At 31.3% G+C, this 23,761-nt stretch overlaps 1 protein-coding gene across 1 annotated transcript; it reads right to left on the bottom strand.

Moving 5' to 3' along the window:
* Positions 1 to 227: 227 nt before the first annotated feature.
* LOC133284601 (kinesin-like protein KIN-14F) lies at positions 228 to 12,497 on the bottom strand. Its single transcript, XM_061481661.1, has 17 exons — positions 12,338 to 12,497; positions 6,319 to 6,482; positions 6,023 to 6,166; positions 5,517 to 5,876; positions 5,108 to 5,176; positions 4,714 to 4,935; positions 4,537 to 4,618; positions 4,334 to 4,429; positions 4,076 to 4,255; positions 3,618 to 3,724; positions 2,863 to 3,041; positions 2,516 to 2,680; positions 2,178 to 2,431; positions 1,804 to 1,967; positions 1,533 to 1,724; positions 713 to 1,419; positions 228 to 599 (listed from the first exon to the last, which is right to left on the bottom strand). Exons 1-17 carry the CDS (start codon positions 12,495 to 12,497, stop codon positions 440 to 442), a joined length of 3,405 nt encoding a protein of 1,134 aa, XP_061337645.1. The 3' UTR covers positions 228 to 439.
* Positions 12,498 to 23,761: the final 11,264 nt, after the last annotated feature.

Below are 23,761 nucleotides of genomic sequence, written 5' to 3'. Positions count from 1 at the left end.
CTGTGCCTCCAATCCCTGGCATTCGTTAGATCATTTCTTCTATTTTGGCATTGAACGGGTAAAAAAGTAAATTTAAGATGCACACAATTGTCCAAAAAGTTTCCAACAATTTTCTTTATTTCTTGCATTACTATTTTTGCTGAATCTTTAATAGGTAGTTGATTTCATAAAATGCAGTAAGTATATCTTATCAATAAAATTGTGTACTGTGTAAACAACACCTCATGATTTCAGAAGTATATTGACATCTGAAAATTTAAATTACATAGGAGCATGATCAGAATATATAGAAAATAGAGTAAGGTCGCATAAACTGACCTCAAGACCTTAAAGTCTCTACAAAATTACGTGAGCTGGCACTCCAACATCACATAAATAGTAGTAGTCACTGTACAAAATAAATTATATAAAAAAATTATCATTTTTTAACCTGAAATCCTTAAGATAAAGCAAAAAACTTTCCACGTGGTGTAGATCGGCTCCTTCTGAAGTCAGACATGGAAGTATTTGTGCCTTCCTTAAGATTGCGACCTGAACCATTTATAATTTTGTTTTCAACTTTGCTAGACAATAAAGGCTCAGCTGCTTGCACTATTCCTCTGCATGTGACACAAATGCTCATTTATGGTTACGAATAAGGTTATAGATATCAGTTTTAATATAAAGAAACAACTAAAAGAGTAAAGTTTTTGAATGATTCTTTTAGCCATACCTTGATTCAAGGTTTTGAGAATTCCTAGAAATGTTCTGACGTATCTTTTTAAGATTTAAAACACCGTTGACTGCACACTCCATAAAGCTAAGATCATTTTCTGGCTCTGAGTAATCACTCTTTCGAGGTCCCTCCACAGTTACTTCACCAGCAATTTCTATGTCAGAAATCAATTTAGGTATCAGATCAGCCTTTTGAATCCTAAAGGGCAATTGTTGATGATGCTTGACCTTGGCCCTATCAGCCTTGCTTTTCCTAATAGAACCTTGTCTTACTACACCAAGTGCTTGCTTGTGTTGTTCCTCTTCATGTTTTTGATGAACTTTCCTGGAGTTTACCTTCTGGAGATCGAAGAGATTTTCAGAAATGATATCCTGCTTCACTAGCTCCTGTGAATGCACATACACCCTTGAGTTGTCTTCTGTAGACGGGGCCATTCGCATTGTGACAAGAGATTTATTTACTGGTTGAAATGGATGCTTTAATATTGGTTGGTTGTCTGCTGTGTCACTTTTGATCTTGCTTTTAATGACAGACCCTCTGTCAGTGGATATTGATCTCCTGACTGGAGGTGATGGTGATCTACACTTCCCTGAGCTCACTAATTTTTCTTCAGCCAGAAGAGACCTTTTTGGCATGGAGTCCTTCTCCATAAATGTTGAGGGAAATCTTGACCTTCTTTGCTTACCCGAAGAACAGCTTCTAGCCTGAAAATAGAATTTCAAATTTAGAGAGTATACATTACACTTCAGTGTTACATAATTTCCAAATATTTTTTTATACAAATTTACTATAAATGGTTATATCTGGAATCAATAACCTCTGAGCTTCTATCATCCATAGATCTTTGACAATTTTCAGGCTTCATGCTGCCACTGGTGCCACATTTGGGCAAACGGAAAGGTGAAACAGATGTTGGTTTCTGAGATTCTATGACATTTTGTGCATTCCCAGCTTTCAATTGTTCCAGTTCAGTTTCCTTTCTCTCCAATGCCAATTTGATATTTGATATCTATAAAATTGTTCAAACTGTTATAATATTGACCAAGTTAAATTTAAAAAATTGCACTAGTTATGACCGAAAACAGAACCTCATCCTTTAGCTCTCGGATTTCACCAGTTTCTTTATTAGATTGAGCTGCCCCAAGTTCAATGGATGCAACCCTCTCAGCAAACTTCAGAGTGCTAATTGTCTCCCCCAGAGCATTGAGTTCAGGATTTATATGAACAAACATCAAAGTTTTTGCATGGCCACCTATTGATATGAAAAAGAAAAAAGAAAAAAGGGTAAAGTTATTTTTATGGAAATTCAAAAGAACTCTATTATGGCAACATCCAAACACATGAATATCAATATTCAACTTGCAAATCACAATCCGAAATCTTAATGTTGTTCTCACCAATTGTCATGAGAAATATGCACTAAGAAAAACAGGGGAAAATTCAATTTAACTCTGCTTGTTACCTAATGAATCTTGTAAAACTTGTGTGAGCTTGCTATTTCTGTAAGGAATATGTGGACTCTTCTGTGCCAAAGCAGAGATAACATCCCCGAGTGCAGAAAGCGATCTATTTATATGTTGGGCCTCCTTTAGTCTCTCACCAACAACCTCAGATTTGTCCACTCTCTCACTTCCAGCCAAATCCACAAGATGGAGACAACCCTTAAGAATTGAGTTCGAAACTAAATCCCTCCCTCTGACATGAACTGTCAACACACTGCAATTGAGTGGTAAAGAATTTTATTAAATTAAATATATTTTATGGGAGCAGCGATCTATATTCATGGAGAAGAAATTTTACCTATGAGAACGGCTGCTTCGCTCATTTAGAGCTGTAGCACCCACGGCACGGTTCCTCTGACCAATTCTCATTAAATCCAGAACATCTTGAGTACAATTAACTGGAACTAAACATGCATCAGGCACATTGAGACCATTCAATTGCGAGTTATTTCGTATATCTAATGTATATCTTGTTAAGGAAATGAACAAACTAAAAAAATAAATGCTACTGCTAAAATCAATGCAAGTAGTACAGATTTTTTTATTTTTTTTATTTTGTCTTTGCAAAAAGTAAAATTTGTGTACAGTATTGACAAAATGATTACGATGTAATATAAATACAGCAAGTATGGGCTCGAAGGATATCTTCTGTTAGAGCCATCGCTGACTAATAAATCTCTCACTTGTTCATTGTATATTTCAATCATCTGGACACCAACTTCATATTTTATGGCGTCTGCTCTTTCCTTTGATATATGAAATAAGTCACGCAAAGCTCTATAGTTTACACCCCATGTCTCTTCAGTTGTCAGATCAGGGCCACTCTATATAAGCAGTATATATCACATAAAAAACAAATATATAAGAAAAATGATGAGAAGATAATAAATATTCTACTTGGAATTATTTTAAACCCAGTTAAATTATCTTGAAATATTATAACTCTTTCGTTGTGGTTATGGATTCAAGTTCCTTAGAAGTTACATTCATTTTTATTTGTGCTGATGAAAACATGTTTTACACGAATTTGTAAATAGGTTGCAAAGTTCAATAAGGATGTTAATAAAATACTGGTTGGTTAAATATTTAAATTAGTCTTCTTTTCAAGTAGAAATGCCTCCAAACCAAGAAACTGACTAAATAGAATTCTGTACCATAACAAATCATGTGATAGATTCTTGATTTCAAGTGTCCATAACATGAACCAGAAAAATAGAGTGGATGAAAAGTTGTTCATGAAAAGAAAGTAGTTGATTGCAGTTTAAAACCACATAAATCCTTGCAATAATGAAAAAGAAATTTCAGATGCCAGCAAGAACTCCAATTTAAGTGAATGCATAAGGTGACATTATATGATTGGTTGCTTCTATGTGCTAGAACTTTTCTGTATGTAACATTACCATCGTGTAGGTCTTTCCTGAGCCAGTCTGTCCATATGCAAAGATGCATACATTATAGCCATCTAAAACGGACCTGACCAACGGTTGAGTATCAGCATATATTTGTTCTGCACATGATAAAGAAAATTCATCATAAAAAGCTTCAAATAAGAAGATATAAACTCCAAAAAAGATTATTTTATTCGTAACAAATATATTACAATACGATATCATGACTATCATCATATAAAGATCCATCCAGTATACAAATACTCATTCTTGCTTATTCTTCAGCATATAACCATATCCTTTTTATCTAAATATATATATATATATAATGCAAATCATTATTTTCAACTCTTTTACTACAAATTTACATAGACTGATCTTCAATTAGATTCATTTAGGAAGAACCATGTAGAACAAAGTATCCACTGGTCCTATACATTTTGCAATGATATGTCAACAAATTAAAATACCTTGTGTGACATTTGTTCCAAACACTTTATTGAATGAAAATACCCTTCTAGCATTTTTTCCCTGCTTAAGGGGATTCGCAATCATTATGTTTCCATTTTCTCCTATATAATCTACTGAAGATTGTCCGTTTGATTGTCCTGGTAAGAAGGGCCTCACTCTACAGTAGACCCTAATGGCTCCTGTAAGACAGCAAATTTATTAATATACTTAAGTAATGAAAGTACATCCTTAAAAAAGTGTCTTAGATTCTTCTGTACCTTTGAGGTCTTGTACTTGATTGTAAAGAAAGCGGTTCTCCTCCAAAACTTTGTGGTAGGAAGAGGAGGTCACTTCAAGGCTCTTTATATGGTTCTCTAAGAAGTAGATAGAACTCAATTCAATGTTATGAAGAACATTATATCAAAATATTTTACATACATCGAGGATATTTCTCATGGAAAAACAAGTCTTAGATCCTTACGAAGCCTGCTCAATTCTTGGTCCCACTCAGATTGAATTCGTTTGATCTCCAGTTTTATCTCTTCAAAGAAGTACTTCATTCCCTAGCATTGGAAAAAAACATTACAGTGTATGGTGCTAATCTAAACTCGCATGATAAAACATCTAAAGCGGTACATTCTATTCTCCACTTTTATACCTCAAGTTGTTTCTGCTGAGTATCAATTATTTCAGCATGCTTGGCAGAATAATTGACATTATGCTGAGTGCTATCACGTTTTCCACAAGTGCAGAATTTAGAGAAATCATTTGATGCCAAACTGCTTCTTTGATTAAGATATAATGTGATAGCTTCTACAAACTCTCTCTTAGAGAGGCAACCACTACCGCCTTTCAATATTTTCTTCAGGAGAAGTCCAAGCTGCGGACAATTATTGAGAATTATATTTTAGGTAACCTTTATTACTAAGGAAAAAGAAAAGACTAAATTACTAGCAATTGTGATCTGTGAAGTGGAAAACAACAGAAACGAAAGTGCTTTTACATTAAAAATGTAGTAGCAATACAAAAAGGCACATTAAACTTTGAAGCACCTGAGTCCCTTGAGAAACAAGCAATGCAGAGAAATCCTTGACTACCTTGCTGACCAAAGTATCAATTACCTACAAAATTACACCCAATCACAAATAAGATTGCATAAATCAAATGAATATTCATAAATTCACATCCTTAAAAAAAAAATTATAAACAACAATCTAATTTGACAGTCTTAAAAGATCCTGAGGTTTACAATTTCAAATTGAAATAATACTTTACAGCTTGCATGCAGCATTAGCACATCTCACGTGTTTCTAATGTAAGAGCATTTATTGCTTAGCTATCAATGCAATCATTTTTTAGATAGCCAACTAATAATCATAGAATTCATGCAACAAATTTTTGTACATTTAAACTAGAACAGAAGCCACAAAAATACAACACATTGGGAAGGATCTTACCGACCATTGCATTCAGAGGCAGATCTTCAATCCCATCAGTCTCTCTGAGGTAAGCCTGGAGAAGTTTGAGTCCAAAGTGATCAAACAGAAAAGCCAGAGCATTGGCAGTTCTGGTTTCTTCACCTGAGACCTCTTCAGATAGGTGAAGAAATTCAAGTATCTGTTCATACTGTGATGACTCAGACTCATCAAGGGACTCATCAGTACTTTCACTGCCCACTATGGAGGAAAGAGACCCCTTGGGGAAGGAAGTAATCCTCACAGTCCCTCCATACCTCCACACCCCAACTCCACCTGATAGCTTCCATTCGTAATATCCTTTCAAACAGAGTATGCAGTCCACAACTTTACTTGATGAACCCCCCTGCAAGCAGAAGAAATAACATGGCAAGTAAAAAACACTAAACCCCATCAACACAAAACTTCAAAATTGAGCAAAATTAAATGGCGATTGAGACAAGGTAGCATCTTTAATAACAAAAAGGTGGGTTATCAATTCCAAGTTCCAACCTTTTCCAAATCCGAAGCTTCAAATGTCAAAAGCTTCATATCCTTCACGGCCTCGAGAAAATTTCTCATATTCTCAAAATACTGAATTGCAGACTGCGCTGCTCCTTCTGCAGATTGAACCGCAAGGATGGGACTCTCTACCACCTTTTTTCCATTGGAATTAATTTCAAAACAATTTCAAAATAAATAATTAAATAAATATATAGAGTTTAAAAGACATTGAAATATGATGGGTAGAAGGGAAAACAAGAGAAAAGGGAAGAAACCCAGAAAGCAGAATCGGAAAAAGAAAGTACCTTGTGGACAGCACCGGGATTTACTTTGTTGAGGATGTTGCAGAGAATGAGGCCATTGCGAAGTGCAAGGCAAAATTCTTCTTCGGAAGGTTCTTTGGAGAGTGATGTTAATGCGCCATGGTCCATTTGCCGAAGCCATTCCGTTGCTTGATACCTCCTTGAAGCTGCTTAAAGTTCCACACAGTCACAAAACAAAGCAAAAGCAGCACTTTCAACAACGAAGAAGGGGTAGCGGGAAAACAATTCACCACCGTTTCACAGTGAATCGCATTTCCAACTTCGTTTTAAAGATAAATTACTGTTAATTCGAAAATAATATTATATTTTTGATCAAAAAGTGTTAACTTAAATTAATAAATCTTATAATTTATGACTGTTTTTAAAGGGTTATCCATGGTATGAGAAATTCCTCTCCTACTCACCTCATATAATATTATTACTATTTTTACCCTTTCTCTAGAAGAAACTCGAAGAGTTTCTTTTAAGTTGCCTCCATCGGACAGGGAGCCTATCATCGGAGATGACACAGAGGTTGGCTCTGATACCAAGTGTTCGGGAGCCTCACAATCCTTAAGAATCCATGAATTAGTCATCTATATATCTGAGTATTTCATGGCACCCCTTAGCCTCTTAACTCTTTCATTGGAGACTACCATCCATGAATTCTTAAAGATGAGAGGACCGTAATGCTGGATCATCACAGAGTCCGTTTTCTGATACACAGGATCCCTTTGTAGAACAAGTGTAGAACATACTAACTTCCTCATCCAGAGATTGGTAACTATAGTAAGAACATTATACTAAGTTTTCGGAGAGAAGAAAGAGTTTTTAGAAATTCATAGGGAAAACACACAAGCTTTTTTTTTATTCAACTCGTTATGCCAATACAAGCACACAAGGTTTCCTTTTATAGAGAAGGAAACATAATAACAACAAGCATAGTAAAGCACACCTCACCAGACATAATTATACAATAAGACAAACAACTTTTCTAAAAGTTGTATTATTGTTCACACTTTAATAATTCAAGCACACAAGGTAAATTACAATCACACACTTGTCTTTCCACTTTAGACATCATCATCAGTGTCAGTACTAATAGACAAATTTAAAGCTCTCCTTTCTTCTGAGTGGACATCACCATACATCTCTTTCCACCAAGGTTTGTCTGCTTTGGCTTTTTCTTCAATTATCTCTGCCATGACATCAACATTTGGATTTATGACATCATCATCTATTGGATCAAAGATCAAATCAATTTGCATTGGATCTAGGCCCCGTGAAGAGCTTGAGCCTGGTTCATGTGAAGAACTGGGCTGGTCTGTTGGTTCTACATACCCATTAAGTTCTTGGACATGTTTTAGCATGGTTGTCTTGGAACAAGGATCTAATGGATAATCATTAAAATATCTCCAGAAATATGCAATATTCTGAGACCAAAGAATTCCATCGGGCCTTTGCCAGTATCGTCTGTGGATGATGAAAATGGCAGTGATTTTTGAAATTTCTTCTTCTGTTTTACCTTCTTGTTCCTTTGATAAAAGGATCTTGTGCAGTTCCTTTCTCCACCAAGGCAGTGGAGAATATCATTCCAACAAAGTCCATAAAAAGTAATCTGCAGCTTCAGGAGTCATGAGAATCTCATAAGCTCTTTGAATCTTGAGAGCAAGAGGTACTGAGTGATTGACTGTGAGACACCATATTTACCAGAGTGTTTTTTCTGTAATGTCATAACCTACGTCACAAAAAACTTCAAGAATATACAAGAAAAGAATTTCTGAATTAAAGATAGAGGGTAGAACTTCTTTTGTTCTCATGGTCTCATGGCAGTAATAAAAGTAAAAATCTTTGGCAAATTTTTGGATTTGGTAAACTGAGGTAGGTTGACCTAATTCTAGAGGATAGTCTCTTTTGTGCTTGGCTGCTATGGGTAATGGTTCATTCATGAATATCAGAGGAAAAGGAACAGTGGCTATGCTGGAAATGACCTGAACAGGTGCTTTTGGCTTAGAAGGCCTGGATAGAAGGTCAAGGATGATATTGTGGTTTCCTTTGATATGCTTTACAGTGAAATTGTATCTAGAAAACCAATCTTTTAATCTGAGGTCTGAGGATCTGGTGGCATTTTGTTTTTGAACTCCAAAATCTTTGGAAAGGATGAGTTATCCATCTGAACTTCAAAATTATGACCTCGAGGATGGAAATCAAATTTCTTGATTCCATTTTTGACTGCTAAAGCTTCTTTGTAAGTGGTATGATAATGTAGTTCTGCATCTTTGAATTGACCACTTGCATGTCCGCAATAATATTTCTCGTTGTCAACTTCTTCTATTAGAACAACTCCCCAGAAATGATCACTGGCATCTGTTTGAAGAATTCTTTTACCAGTACTGGGAATTTTCAAGGCTGGTGGATTCTGAGCAATCTTTTTCAGTTCTTTGACAGCTTAAGTTTGTTCTGAACTCCAAGGAGGAGGATCTTTCCTTAGGAGCTTTGACAAAAGTCTGGTATACTTTGCTGCCTGTGGAATAAAATCTCTAACATAATTCACAATTCCTAAGACTTGTTGAATTTGTTTAAAAGTGAGATTTTCATCAGGAAAGCTTGTAAGTCCTTCTACAATGTGTGGCTGTGGCTGATACATTCCTTTAGAGAAATGCATTCCCAAGAAATCAACTTCAGTCTGGGCAATATGGATTTTCTTCTCAGCAAGCGTGATCCCATACTGATTAGCTAATTCTACAAATTGATTGAGCAATTTTCTGTGTTCTTCCATATTTTTGGAAAAAAGAAGAACATCATCAATATAGATAAGGATTATATCCAGGATTGGAGCAAAAATTCTTGTCATTGCTTTCCGAAAAAAAGAAAGAGCCACTTTAAGACCAACTGGAAGAACTCTCCATTGGTATTAAGCATTTGGAATACATAAAGAAATCTTGTATCTATCAGCAGGATCTAATCCAAGTTGCCAGAATCCTGATTTCATATCAAACTTGGAAAAGATGTGAGCATCTTTAAAAAGAATAGGAAGAGTGTCAACTTTTGGAATCAGAAATTTATCATCCTGCAAGAAATGATTCAGAGGCTTATAATCAATCACTAATCTCTTTTTGCCTCGAAGCTTCTCTAATCTTTTCTCCACATAAAAGGCTTGACATGCCCATGGAGATTTAGTAGGTTCTATCAATCCTTGCTTCAAAAGTTTTTGGCAATCATCTCTAGCCAATTGAAGGTCTGATGGGGACATCCCTGGATGAGTGGCTTTGGTTGGATTGACATCTTCATTGAGCTTGAAAGGAAGCTGTACGAAAAATTCTTCATTCTTCCATAAAGGATTAGGATGAGTGAAACCTGCATGATTATCTGCACACAACTGCTGAAGTTTCCTTTTAATATCTTCAAGTTCAGGAGGAGCTTCAGAAAGAGCATATAATCTCAAGGTTTCTGAATAGGACTTTAAGTCTCTTTTGAATCTTATCCCTTGAGGAAGAATTTGAAGTTTCTTAGCTTTGGTATAGACATCCAATGCAAATTGATTTGATCTTTGATCCAATAGATGATGATGTCATAAATCCAAATGTTGATGTCATGGCAGAGATAATTGAAGAAAAAGCCAAAGCAGACAAACCTTGGTGGAAAGAGATGTACGGTGATGTCCACTCAAAAGAAGGGAGAGCTTTAAATTTGTCCATTAGTACTGACACTAATGATGATGTCTAAAGTGGAAAGACAAGTGTGTGATTATAATTTAAAGTGTGTGCAATAATTCAACTTTTAGAAAAGTCGAATTATTAAAGTGTGAACAATAATACAACTTTTAGAAAAGTTGTTTGTCTTATTGTATAATTATGTCTGGTGCGGTGTGCTTTACTATGCTTGTTGTTATTATGTTTCCTTGTCTATAAAAGGAAACCTTGTGTGCTTGTATTGGCAAAACGAGTTGAATAAAAAAAAAGCTTGTGAGTTTTCCCTATGAATTTCTAAAAACTTTCTCTTCTCTCCGAAAACTTAGTATAATGTTCTTACTATAGTTACCAATCTCTGGATGAGGAAGTTAGTATGCTCTACACTTGCCCTGCAAAGGGATCCTGTGTATTAGAAAATGGACTCTGTGATGATCCAGCAATACGGTCCTCTCATCTTTACGGATTCATGGATGATAGTCTCCAATGAAAGAGCTAAGAGGCTAAGGGGTGCCGTGAAATGCTCAGATATATGGATGACTAATTCATGGGTTCTTAAGGATTGTGAGGCTCCCGAACACTTGGTATCAGAGCCAACCTCGATGTCATCTATGATGATAGGCTCCCTGCCCGATGGAGGCAGCTTAAAAGAAACTCTTTGAGTTTCTTTCAGAAAGAGGGTAAATATAGTAATAATATTATATGAGGTGAGTAGGAGAGGAATTTCTCAGACCATGGATAACACCAACACTGAAAATACCCCAGCCTATTATGCTACAATCTTCCTTGTCCCTTCCTAAACACATCCCTTCTAAATTTATAATTTATAATTTATTTATAAATTTTTATAATCAAATTTTAATTGTTAAATTGATGGAATTAAATACAAGAGTTTGTAAATATTATCGTCCAAAAACCTGAAAATATTATGTGCCATTCAGTTTAATTCAGTCAATTAAAAATGTGAGCTAAAAATGTTTACCAAAAAAAAAAAATGTGACCTAAAATACTACAAGTCGATTTTTAGGAGCTAAGCTTGGGCTAACTAACTTTGGGTCAAGTAGAACCGGTTGACTAAATATAAAAGTAGTACATGTCTATTTTTCTTAAAAATTAAATATAAAATTACACTAAATTTTTGTTAGTGCAGTATAATGGAGATTCATAGGTGGGTCTTAAATTATTTTTGTAATTTCTCGTAAAATTATTTTTGTAATTTCTCGTAAATGGTGACAGTTTGTTTCTTTTATAAAAATAAATAAATAAATAAATACATTTAACATATCTACTCTTATTTCCAACACTCTCTAAGAAATGGCATTTACTCTTATGCTTTTGACTTCGAATTCTGTATACTTTAATTACAATCACAAAAGATCAAAAGGTTAAACAAAGGTTAAAGTTAAAGTAGCCTAGCCATGATTATTACAGCAACGTATCATTGAAATGGTACCAAAATTATGGTGCTTCTTGTTTGAATTTGGGTCCTATTATTTGTTTAAGTCGTGTAATAATTAAGTAAAATGAAAAATTTTAACTTAAGTTTATTTGAATAGTAGAAAATAAAATTACTTTTAAGATATGATTATAAATTAAAAAATAGTAAATTCATTAAAAAATTATAGTATTAATTATTGAAAAAAATTACATAAATCTACGTGAAAATCAATACTTTTTTACGAATAAAACAATTTTTTCATCCCCGTAATAATAATAATAATAATAATAATAAATTGGTCTCTTCCAGTCATATAATATATCGGGCTCTTAATCAATATTGTCAAATATTATTATGTTCCAAATTGTAAAACAGTGTCACAGACCCACGCCTACGGTGCTTTATCATTATGGACTACACAATATTTCGGTGCGTCCCTTTAGCCATTCTTTGCTTAATTTGTATAATCAAATTATAACTGATTTTTTTTTTTTTTTAACCATACATTTTTCAATTTGTTAAGCAAAGCAATAAGGTGCAACATGCAAGTAATAATTTAGTAGCTCAGAAGAGAATACAAAGAGCAAGAAACAAGAAGAAATTTATCAGTGCTCTGTTCTAGTTTCAATCATATTTTTCAAGAGAAGAAAAAATTAACCTACCTTACTTTCAAAAAATAAAAACATCATTTTCTTATTATGCTCTTTTAGAAATTATTTTCAGAATAGTAAAAAATTTAGCTGGTGAGAATTGTAAGTAAGTTCCGAATATCATTTTACACCTCTATTTATTCATATTAACTTAGTGATGAAGTATTAGGAGATAAGAAGCAACTTTTGACTAACACACAGTGTAATATAAGAGAACAGTGCAATGTCATGTTACTAGTTCCTACCTGCTTCCTCTGCTTTCCTCTGAGCTAATTCATGATCGTTGATGCTCTCCTCCGTCACAGTGTATGAAGCCTCATTGTTGTTATAAACCGAACCCTTTAAATTCAATAACCTCTTGGAAGGAGATGTGAAAATTGAGTTTGGTAAGCTCTCATGCGGCATATTCCTCCTATGGAAATTGGATAACAATCTACCCCTTTTTCTCTGCAACACCAACAATTTGGAAAAAAATGCTTCAAATACAATTCTTATAGTATCAAATCACAAATAAAATAAAATAACTTTGAGTCTGAAAGCATGCATTTTAAGTTGGAATGGAGCAGTTTTTGTAGTGTTGCAATCCAATAATTTAGAGAAGGCAAAGACTAGAGTTAAAGATGATTGTTGAGAAAGAAAAATTACCTGGGAAAGTGAAGGATGAGGAAGAAACTGACGCTTTGTGGTTATGGAAATTGAAGCAGATCGGATCTGACACTGAAACCGAAGGTGAAGGAGGGTTCTCGTGGGTTTTATGAATGAACATTCAAAAATGCGAAGAGGCTTATATTAAATGCTTGGCATAAATGTCAGTGAGTGTCTGTTGAGTTGAGAGAGAGAGAAACAGAAGAGTCACAGAATAGAGACGAAAACTGAGAACAAAAACAACCTTGAATTTCAAATGTTGGTGTCTCCGTCACGGTGCACTAACGGCGTGCGGGGTCATATCCGATGTGGCATGAGATTAGGTGGCAAGCATGGTCCACCGTGGGGCCCGTGGCAAACGGCAGGATCCGACCTGAATGATGGTCGTACCATGGTTGTCCTTTTCAAAAATATTTGTTTCGTAATGCTGCCATATCTCTGTGTATTTATGTGACGGTGAATAAAAATGTTACTTTATGTATTTGCTTATTTCTTCTTATTAATCGTGGTTGTGTGAAGTGAGGAGGGAAAAGAAAAAAGTTGTGTGAATTATGAAGAAATTGAAAGAGTATGTGAAATAGTAGTTGGAAAGGAATACATAAAGGGTGTAAGAGTGAAAATATGAAATATACGCCTGTTTGGTGTGATGTCATGATACTATAAGCTTATACTATATGTTATGACATTTTCAGTTGTTTGGTGTGATCATCGTATAGTATAAGCTTATATAGCAGGATCCCTTAATACATCAAAATGATGTATAACTTAATCTGACCTAATGGGGAGGGATAAGACCTGATAAGAGGTTGGTGTATTAACATCGTTGACCAGTGACCAGTGTAATTCTTAAAAATTAATATATTATTTTAATATTAATATATTAAAATAAAAATTAATTTTTCAATATATTAATTTTTAAAATATTTAATATTTTTATTTTTATAAAAATTAATTTATGTTTTGGACACACTGATCAATACATTTTTATAAAAATTAATATCATATAACATTTTTTGAAGAATTATATAAATTCTTTATTAAAGGATATTTATTTTTATCCTATATAGTATTATATAGTGTATTATCAAATACTAGATGATATTATCTTATACAATATATTATTTTATACAATGTCGTGCCAAACGCTGGATAGTATTAAAATTCAATCAGGCCTTATACTATTAGGTCTTATCACATACTATGCACCAAATATGCCCTAAGATTAATTACACTAAAATGAAATAATAATCTATAACGATTAAAATACTCAAGAGTTATTTACAAAGGGCTTAAGGTTTATAAAAAAAAAAGGGCTTAAGTTAATAGGGAAAAACATCTATCCTTTTAAAGGATATAAACTTATATCTTTTTAGATCCTAACCATTGATTTTCGTTAATCAACGGTTATAATCTATTGGGTCAAACTTAATGGTCAAACTTAATGTGCCAAATTTATTATTAATTAATTAATAATTTTAATTCAATTATTATAACCGTTGATAGACAGAAATCAACGGTTAAGATCTAAAAAGATATAAGTTTATATCTTTTAAAATGATAGATGTTATTCTCTAATATTAAACAATATCTGTAATTTTTTTTTTTTGTAAATATATCTGTAAAATTTGGTTACCCATGTAACCTATCAAATAAGGTGTTTGAGAAATAATGTAATGTCTACCATGAGAGAATTCTTTAAATATGTTGACATAGCTAAGTATAAGTTGACATAATCATATAAGACTCAAAATAGTTTATAAAACTGCTTTATGCTCCGAAAATTGTATCCAACTCTCACTCTTTCCACACTGCACTATTCTTGTTTCAGGACACTATTTTTTTTAATCAATTATATATAGAGGAAAATGAGGGAATAATCGACTTAAATTTGTGTAAAAGTAATAAATGTTATCTTAATCCTTGATGTACTTTTATGTCTAGTAATTCAAATGATAAATAAATTAGATTAATTAAATATAAACAAAATTAAATACTCAATAAGTGATAATACGTGGGTGGAATGGAAGCTCCGTAAATAAAAATAAAAACATCTAAAGTTCAAAACGCCCCCGTAAATACTCCAATCAGTCTTCTGGACCAGTTGAAAACCCAAGTACAAACGCGAGTGCAATTTATGTCTGAAACACATACCGGAGAGAGATGATGGGACCCATTGCGTGACAGGAATAAAGGCTTATTATAAGTTTATCAAGCCCTGTATGCGTTAGATTTTGAAAAAGCTTACGAGCCAAAAGTTCTGAAGTTTAATCCTGTTTCCGAACGTTGAACTTGGATCCCCAAATTTAAAATCATTACATATGTTTTCTTTTTATGTATTATTTAGCATATTGCACCTCAAATAATGGACCAAACAAAAACACTTTCTATGCTCTCTTTTTTTGGTAGTAAAAAAGGGCATTTCTATGCCTTTTTTAGGTTGGTTAAATATTATTATCTTTTTTAGGTTGGTTAAATATTATTATCTTTTTTAGGTTGGTTAAATATTATTATCTTTTTTAGGTTGGTTATATGTACAAATTTTATAATACGTCAAAATAGTTTTTTGAAATTAACTCTAGAAAGTTTTTGACATTATTTTCTAAGTAGTACTGGATGATCCGAATTTTTTTATGATGTGTGAAAATAAAATATCAAAGTTATAAGTATTATTAAATATAATAAGAAGGATTAAGTATTATAAATATTTTTAGGGGACTAAATAATAGCATTAATAATAATAATTATTATTATTATAAAAATATCATTATATATAAATAAAAATTAAAGTTTAGAGAAGGACTTACCCCTCCATTAAATCCACCCCTGATCTTAATTAAGAGTTTTTTTTTTTCTTTCTTTCATAAGCACTTCTTTCATACTATTGGGCAGAACTTATTCAAATTTGAACAAAACTGTTGAGGGATTTTTTGTAATAAGCATGCGTTTCCAATGGCTAATCATGAGAGGATTTTCCACTTATATTGGTTGTCTTGGGTGATAATTTTCAACACAATTCACCCACCACACAACAACAAATATTTATATTCACGTTGACCCGTTTTTAAATTTATGTTGTGTTCGTGTTGATAAAAATTATCATAAAAAATTTATATAGTGTTACATGTCAACCCACAAACATAAAATTGAGTTGTATTAATATTTTTAGAAATTATTTGTGCTATATTGTCCATGTAAATTCACATAATAAATATTGCACTTTTAAGGTTACGGATTATTTATTTCATATGATATCAACCCATAAAATAAGTTACTTGTGTTCGTATAAAAAATTTAATCTGTTTTAAAATTTATATCGTATTTATATTAATATCGTGTCAATATAAATTATCACTACTAATCTTGACTATATAAAAACCCTTATCTCTCTCTTCACCCGACAATTACATTTTTCAAAAAATCCTATGATAGAAGTAACTAAGGATGTAGAACTTTTGATTAAAATATGATCGGTCAGATATAGTGTAAATTTTTTTTACAAATTATACTAAGTATGACCGATCATACACTCTTGATTAAAGTATATGACCGGTCAGACATAGTGTAATTTATAAGAGTTTGTAAACAAAAAGTTTGTAATATAATCTCCCCATATTTGATTATATCATATAACACAAATTTTTATATAATCGTTATTTTATTTCTGAAAGCATAAATACTTAATTCGCTAAATATCATATTTGTATTTGTGGCTTTAACTAGGGATGCAGACGACGACGATGCATTAATTAAGAACAGTGTCCTTTCTTATGAAAATAATGAAATTAGAATCCCTGTTGTCAAATAGTACTCAGTTTAACAGCGTTACTATTAAATAAGCCCATTGATGAGCGAAAAAAAAGGTGGCTTGAATCTCAAGTATCAAGACAAAGTCGCAAAATGCAAATGAGTTCCGTAATTATAAGTAACACTAATTCCTTCAACAAAAGGGAATAAGGAAAATAAAAAGAAGTCGTTGTCGGTTGTCCATAATCGATCACACATAAATCAATCGCGCATGCTACTATATATTTGGTAAAAAGGGCTACTTCAATTCTTGCATCATAACCAAAATATATTGCTGGAACTCGAACGTAATGGGTGCAACAACAAAAATCCAAGGTTAAAGTTTAGTTGGATTAACTATTATAATTTTTTAAAAATCATCTATATAATTTAATTAAATTTAATTAAATTTAGTAAAATTTAATGTATAAAATTCATAGTAAAGATTGAGCTTAGCTATGTTATTAATGGAGGGTTTTGAGAGAATTTGGCTTCTATTCAAACTCATCAAGAGAAGTAGGACTTAACTAAATTTATTTATTTATTTTAAAAAAGAAAATAACTTTTTTGGGTGGAGAGTCTCAGGTATTCGAAGATTAAACAATCTGATATTGTTTATAGACCTTTATGCTTTCACATGAGGCTTGCAACGTTTCAGGCCCATAATATCCGGGTTTAATGTTAGTTGGGTCCATACTGCCTCCAAGCATGCAAAATGATCTACTATCTCTCTCACATTAGTTACTTTAGTTTATCTAAATGGTTGTCTCTCATGCCTGTCCGTGATTGACCAAATTATCTATTTATTTTTTTTGAGTTACCCAACCCTAATTATCTCTTTGAGACGAGTTGGCTCCCTCCGGTATCCCCACAGCTTCGACTCTTTGAGCCGGCTATGGGACTAATCCGGAGTGCGGGGGAACAATGATGGCTAAAGGTTCAGCCCCCTCCCCAAGAATGCATTCAGCGGGAATCGAATACATATCCAACCCCACTAACTCAGCGCCAAGTTACCAACTGAGCTGCACCATTGGGTTTATCTATCTTTTAAAAAGTATAACCAATTTATTTTATTTTTAAAATTATATATCAATCTATTTTTATTTTATTGAATTAATCTCATCCTAAAATTGAAATTTATGCATGGCGTAGTTTCCGATACCTACTCGAGTAAACGGGGATTATTCAAATAATTGTCTTACTTAAATTCCCCATTAAATAATTTGACCAAATAAAAAATTTAATAAATATAAATTTATTAATAAGAAAAGAAAAAATAATTAAAATATTATTATTATTGATGAAAATTTAATATTTTTGAATTTGTAGGGATTTTAATATATATTTTATAATCATTTCATTATTATTGGATATTGATTTTTCTTTTTCTTTTCTTATTTAAAAAAATTGAATTGAATTTTTTTAGATAAAAAAAGTCAATAGTCATGATTAATAATAAATTTGATATTTTGAAATTTGCAAATATTTGGAAATACCATCATCTAAATTAAAATTATATTTGAAAATCTTTGTAAAATTAAAAGTGATAATATGATTTTTAATTTATTTTGTCTTTCCTTACCTGTCAAAAAATTTCAAGTGAAAAAAAGAACAACCGAACAAAATTCAATAGTCAAATTGGTATGTTAATAATATATTTTACGTTTGTCTTTTATTTTATTTGTAAAAAAAATTGACTGGAATACTTTTTTGAACGAACAAAAAAAAAAGTAATAATCAAATTATTATTATTAATTTTAATTTTATGTTTTTGAATTTTCAAGGATTCAAAAGTTTGCGACAGATAATTTTCAAGAATTAATTATAATTTTAAATACTATTAAATTTAATGGTAATTTCTAATTTAATATTCATTTAGTCAATTTAATTAGTTTAATTCCTTAGCCTGTTATTTATTGGAGTAAATAAATTTTTTATTCCTTCCTTTGATTAAACAAGAATATATTTCTACAAAGTTTGGAAAGTGAGACAAATTAATAAATTAGATGGTTTCAAAAACCTGATTATGTTAAGGGGAGATCAAAATTCACTATAGGAGAAATCTGAGAATCACAAATATTATCTCAAAACAAATAGACACTTGAAATACTTGACCAAATTTTCTGATGATTGTGTTCGTCACTTTTTCACTTATTAGTGTTTTTCATCACTTATCAATTTATAATAATCCATGGGTGTATGAACGCATAAGCAAGAAATTGATATTACATGAATCCCAATGTAATTTTTCACTTTTAATCCAGTAATTATGACATAACAATCCCAATAAAACATTATCTCCAATCATATCTCTTTGAGTTACTTCCTTATTGACTATAAAAATTTATCCAATTATTATGATTTTTATTTTAAACAATTATCATTCAGATATCAATACAATATCAATCAAATCTTCTATAATTAATCAAACAAATTTGTCATATTAACTACTTAATAAGGAAAACGATCTCTCAATAATAACAAAAATTACTCCATTATTTACCTCCTTGATTTTCTGCATTATTGATAGTAATAATTTGTCCAATTATTATGATACTTTACTTATTTTATATAAGTGTTTAAAATTTATTAAATATTTTATCCAGATTATTTTTGCTAAATAAATAAAAATTGCACAAATGAAAACACAATGAATTCAACGTGAAAAAAACTCCTAGACTCAACAAGAGTAAAAAAAAATCACGAACCACTTGGATTCCTCACTCGAATGGGATTTAATTGAGTGCATTGATCATGAAGTAAAATCATAGTAATGATACATCTAATTGAGTGCTACTATAGTACCTTTATCTTATTTGTCACTTTCTTTGATTTGAATGCAAGGTGGAGAACCATCCACTGTCTTGCCTAATGAATTTATGCAGTCAGAAAGGACCTCAGCAACTTTTAAGAAAGTGTTTGGTTGAAGAGAAATTTTTATGAATCATAAAAAAATGTGATTAGTAGAGAAATGGTTGGGAAGTGTGTTTGATAGGAAAATATAAAAATAGTTGGTTCGTTGAGAAAAATTTTATCGGAAAAATTAGGTAACTTTTGTAAAGTCTATGTTTAGCTTTTGGTTAAATATAGATGGGAAAAAAATATGCTTTTACGAAAATAACTTTGCTTTTCAAAATCATTTCAATCAGTCATCCTACCCTTTTGTAACCTGTTTTTTCAATTGCCAACGTACATATGCAAAAGCAAATAAAGTGAGGGTTCGTTCGTCTTTTGTATAGAATGCAGTATGATCAATTTATGTTGCTTTTCATAATACCATCCTGGCATTGGGTTTCTTTCGCCGGCTAAATGGAGGGAGATACATATGCAACATGGTTTGATACGAAACTGATTTAGGTAGGTAAGTTTGACAAATCCTTCAATCAAACATGGTTAGCTTAGATGCCCATGAATCATTTCCTTATCAATCTCAACCAAATACTTAAACCAAACGCCCCCTAAAAGTGTCTTGGTCGAATGCTAACAGAAACTGTCCACACAAACATCACAATCAATACATGTGCTTGAAGCATAGGAGCACATATGGTAGTTCGCTGTCCAGTCTCCTATATTACTCCATAATCTTAAGGAGAATGATCTCTCTACCATAAATATATCGGACATGTGATCAATTGAAGCTTGTGTGACATTTCTAAATTATCTTTATGTGACCATCAAAGCTGAAGAATTTCTAAACCATAGGTTGGCCTTCCTACATGCAGCTAAGAAGTATGACATATCTGACTTGAAAAAGACATGTCATGAGAGTCTTGTAGAAGATATTGTTGAAAAAATTTAAATTCAAAAGTGATAATATGATCTTTAATTTATTTTTTCTTTCCTTGTCTGTCAAAAAAATCAAGCAAAAAAATTTAATAATTGAAAAAATTCAGTAGTAAAATTGTCATTGTTAATAATAAATTTTATGTTTGTCTTTTATTTCTTGAAAAAAAAATTGAGTGGAATATTTATTTTTAGCTAACAAAAGAAAAAAAATTAATAATCAAATTATTATTATTAATTATAAATTTTACGTTTTTGGATTTTCAAGGATTCAAAATTTTGCGACAGATAATTTTCAAGAATTAATTATGAATTTAAATACTATTTGATTTAATTAATTTAATAATAATTTCTAATTTAATATTCATTTAGTCAATTTAAGTAGTTTAATTTCTGTCTACCAAAAAAAAAAAAGTAGTTTAATTTCTTAACCTGTTATTATTTATTGGAGTAAACAAATTGTTTTTACTCCTTTGACTAAAAGAGAATATATTTCAACAAAGTTTGGCAAGTGAGACAAATTAATAATGGGAAAAATATTTGTCCTTTTAAATGACATAACTTATGTCATTTCACTCTCACAAAGAGGTGGAACGCACACCTTTATTTTTTTCTCACTTGAACTGACACAATTTTATCTCTTTTAAAATGACACACACTTCTCCCATTAATAAATTATATGGTTGATAAGAAACTTCATGTATGTAATAAAAAAAAAAAACCTGATTATGTTAAGGGGAGATCAAAATTCACTAAGGTGGTGTTTGGTTGAGAGCTTTTCAACGGATATCTATCTTTCTCAAGTATGGCTTTTAGAAACACCATGTTTGTTTCAACGTTTTCACCAAAAACCCATCTATCCAATTTGTCTGGATTTATGATAAACATAGATATCCGCACTGTTTAGAAACCCAATTTAAAGGTGGGATTTTTCAGAAAACCGGTTATATGACTTTTAATGCACTGTTGATTTCATAAAGTTACCTAATTTTCTCAGTAAAGTTTTTTTCCCACCAAACAACTTTTTTTTACATTTTTCTACTTATCTCACTTTATTTATCTTTCTAATCATTTCTTTATCTATCTCATTTCTTTACTATTCCAAAAAAATTTCCTGAACTAAACGCTCTGGGGAAATTTGAGAATTACAAATATTATCCCAAAACACATAGACACTTGAAAGTTAAAGTACTTAACCAATTTTTTTTATTTTTTTTTTGATAACAAGTACTTAACCAATTATTCTGATGATTGTGTTCACTTTTTTTTCACTTAGTGGTTTTCATCACTTATCAATTTACAATAATCCCTGGGTGTACCGTGTATGAATGCACAAGCAAGAAATCGATACCAGATGAATCCTAGTGTAGTTTTTTCTGTATTAATCCAGTAATTATGACATATCAATCCCAATAAAAAATCATCTCCAATAATATCTCCTTATGTTGCTTCATTGTTGATTATAATATTTTATCCAATTATTATGATTTATTTTAAATAATTATCATTCAGAAATCAATGCAGTATCAATCAAATATTCTCGATAGTAACTATTTAATAACTACTAATCAAGCAAATTATTATGATACTTTACTTATTTTATATAAATGTTTAAAAATTTATTAAATATTTTTATCTAAAAAAATATAATTATATTTGATTAAATTATTTTTCATTGCACTCAATAAAAATATTGAGGAATTAAATTTTTTCTTTTTTTTAAAATAAAGAATAATTTAAAATAAAATAAAGCGTATAAAATAATTATTATTTGAAAACCAAAAGATAACATGAATAAAATAAGAGAAATGATTTTCTCCTGTTTCTCCGGAGAAAAATTATCTCATGTTATCTCATATATTTTTTTTAAGTTTTTTTTTTTTTAAATTCTACGACATTAAAGAAAAAACTTCCTGTACTATAAAAAATGATTTTGCCTTAAAATAATAGGGTTTGCATTTGTCATTTAACATGACACAATAAACTTTCCTACACACAACATTTTGTGGGACCCACACTTTTTGAAGAAAAAAGAAAATTATGGCACGCAAAACGAATCTCTATAATATTACACAATCACTTTTCCTATAACATAACTCTTATAAAACCCTAAAATAATTTAGCATAAGAAACTACTATCGATTTGAACGATTTCAATTTTTATGACATGAACGAATTTGGCGGGAGTCGTGAATGAGCACTAAGCAGCTATGTAACACTGATACTGATACGGGACACGAGACACGATATGACACGACACTCCGATACGTTAATTTTAAAAAATGTTAGATTTCGACACGTTAGGACACGTTTTGATATAAATCTAACATTAGGACACGTTTTGATATTAAATATTATTTTTAATCTATGTAATGTATATTATATTTAATACTCAATAATTTAACAAAAAAACGAAGTTAAAATTATAATACGAATTAATTTTGTAAAGAAACATAAGATATCTCAAATATTTATATTAAACTCAATAAAATGATAATTGTAATCCAACGAATTTAATAGTTGGAATTAAAAACGCAACACAATACAACCTTTGAACTTTTTTTTGAGTCTTTACAACGCGTGTTAGACTGTCGGGGAGTGTCGAAGAGTGTCGGACACGACACGTCAGAGTTTTTGAAGTGTCAGTGCTTCATAGCTAAGCAAGACCAAACGACAAGGAAAGTAAAATTAAAATGTGGATAAAAGAAAGTAGGCCCCACACAACACCTTTTTATATCTCTTTTTTTATAAATGTCGTTTCAACCCAAAATTTTAAAATATTGAATAAGGATAAATTATTTATTTTATATCTTTTTAATATTTTTTTCTCTCCTCTCTGTTTGTGTGTGTAAGAAAGGGGCATAATCTTAGTGCTTGTAGGAAAGTAAAGAAATTTCTGCATGCTAACAAAAGAAATATTATTTCTTTTGAAATTATAGGCTTGAACAACAATTATTTCTATTCAATTAAAATATGTCCAAGCCATTATAAGTAATCTAGTGGTGAAAATTTTAAATAAATTATAGTAGATTATATATTCAATTTCGACTAATATATCAAAAAAAAAAAAAGATGGTCCAAGTGTCAGCACCAGGGCCAACCTGCTACATAGGCCATAGTTTCGTAGAAATTCTGATCCAAACACAAAGGACATTTTCGAAGAAAATACTATACAAACCTTGATCATATGATCACTACTTCACTAGGATGGTTCGAATCTTAGAGGCAACCTCACATTTTGGAATGTAGTTAGCTATCATTGTCATTTTTAATTGAAATCAAGGATAGTGTTATATCTGGACAACATTTTAAATATACAAAAACTCACACCTCTTCCGCCATCGTTACATTTATCTTCGAATCTATGCAATGTCACATCAAAACTTTTTGCCGTCAAAAATCCACATACAATCAGGTGGTTATACACATCAGTTGAGTTTTTTTTTTTAATATTATAT

This window comes from Gastrolobium bilobum, unplaced genomic scaffold (assembly GCF_033153095.1).
Source record: "Gastrolobium bilobum isolate Gb01-03AN ecotype WA unplaced genomic scaffold, APGP_CSIRO_Gbil_v1 utg21709, whole genome shotgun sequence".
Classification (NCBI taxonomy): Eukaryota; Viridiplantae; Streptophyta; class Magnoliopsida; order Fabales; family Fabaceae; genus Gastrolobium; species Gastrolobium bilobum.
The sequence above is the reverse complement of the archived record's forward strand: the minus strand, read 5'-3'. Positions and strand labels throughout refer to the sequence as shown.

Excerpts from the sequence above, each read along its gene's own strand:
- LOC133284601 (XM_061481661.1), bottom strand. The coding sequence starts at position 12,497 with ATGCCGCATGAGAGCTTACCAAACTCAATTTTCACATCTCCTTCCAAG. Across the intron at positions 1,420-1,532 it reads TGGATGATAGAAGCTCAGAG|GCTAGAAGCTGTTCTTCGGG; the intron begins GTTATTGATTCC and ends TTCTATTTTCAG. Across the intron at positions 600-712 it reads TCTCAAAACCTTGAATCAAG|AGGAATAGTGCAAGCAGCTG; the intron begins GTATGGCTAAAA and ends TGTCACATGCAG.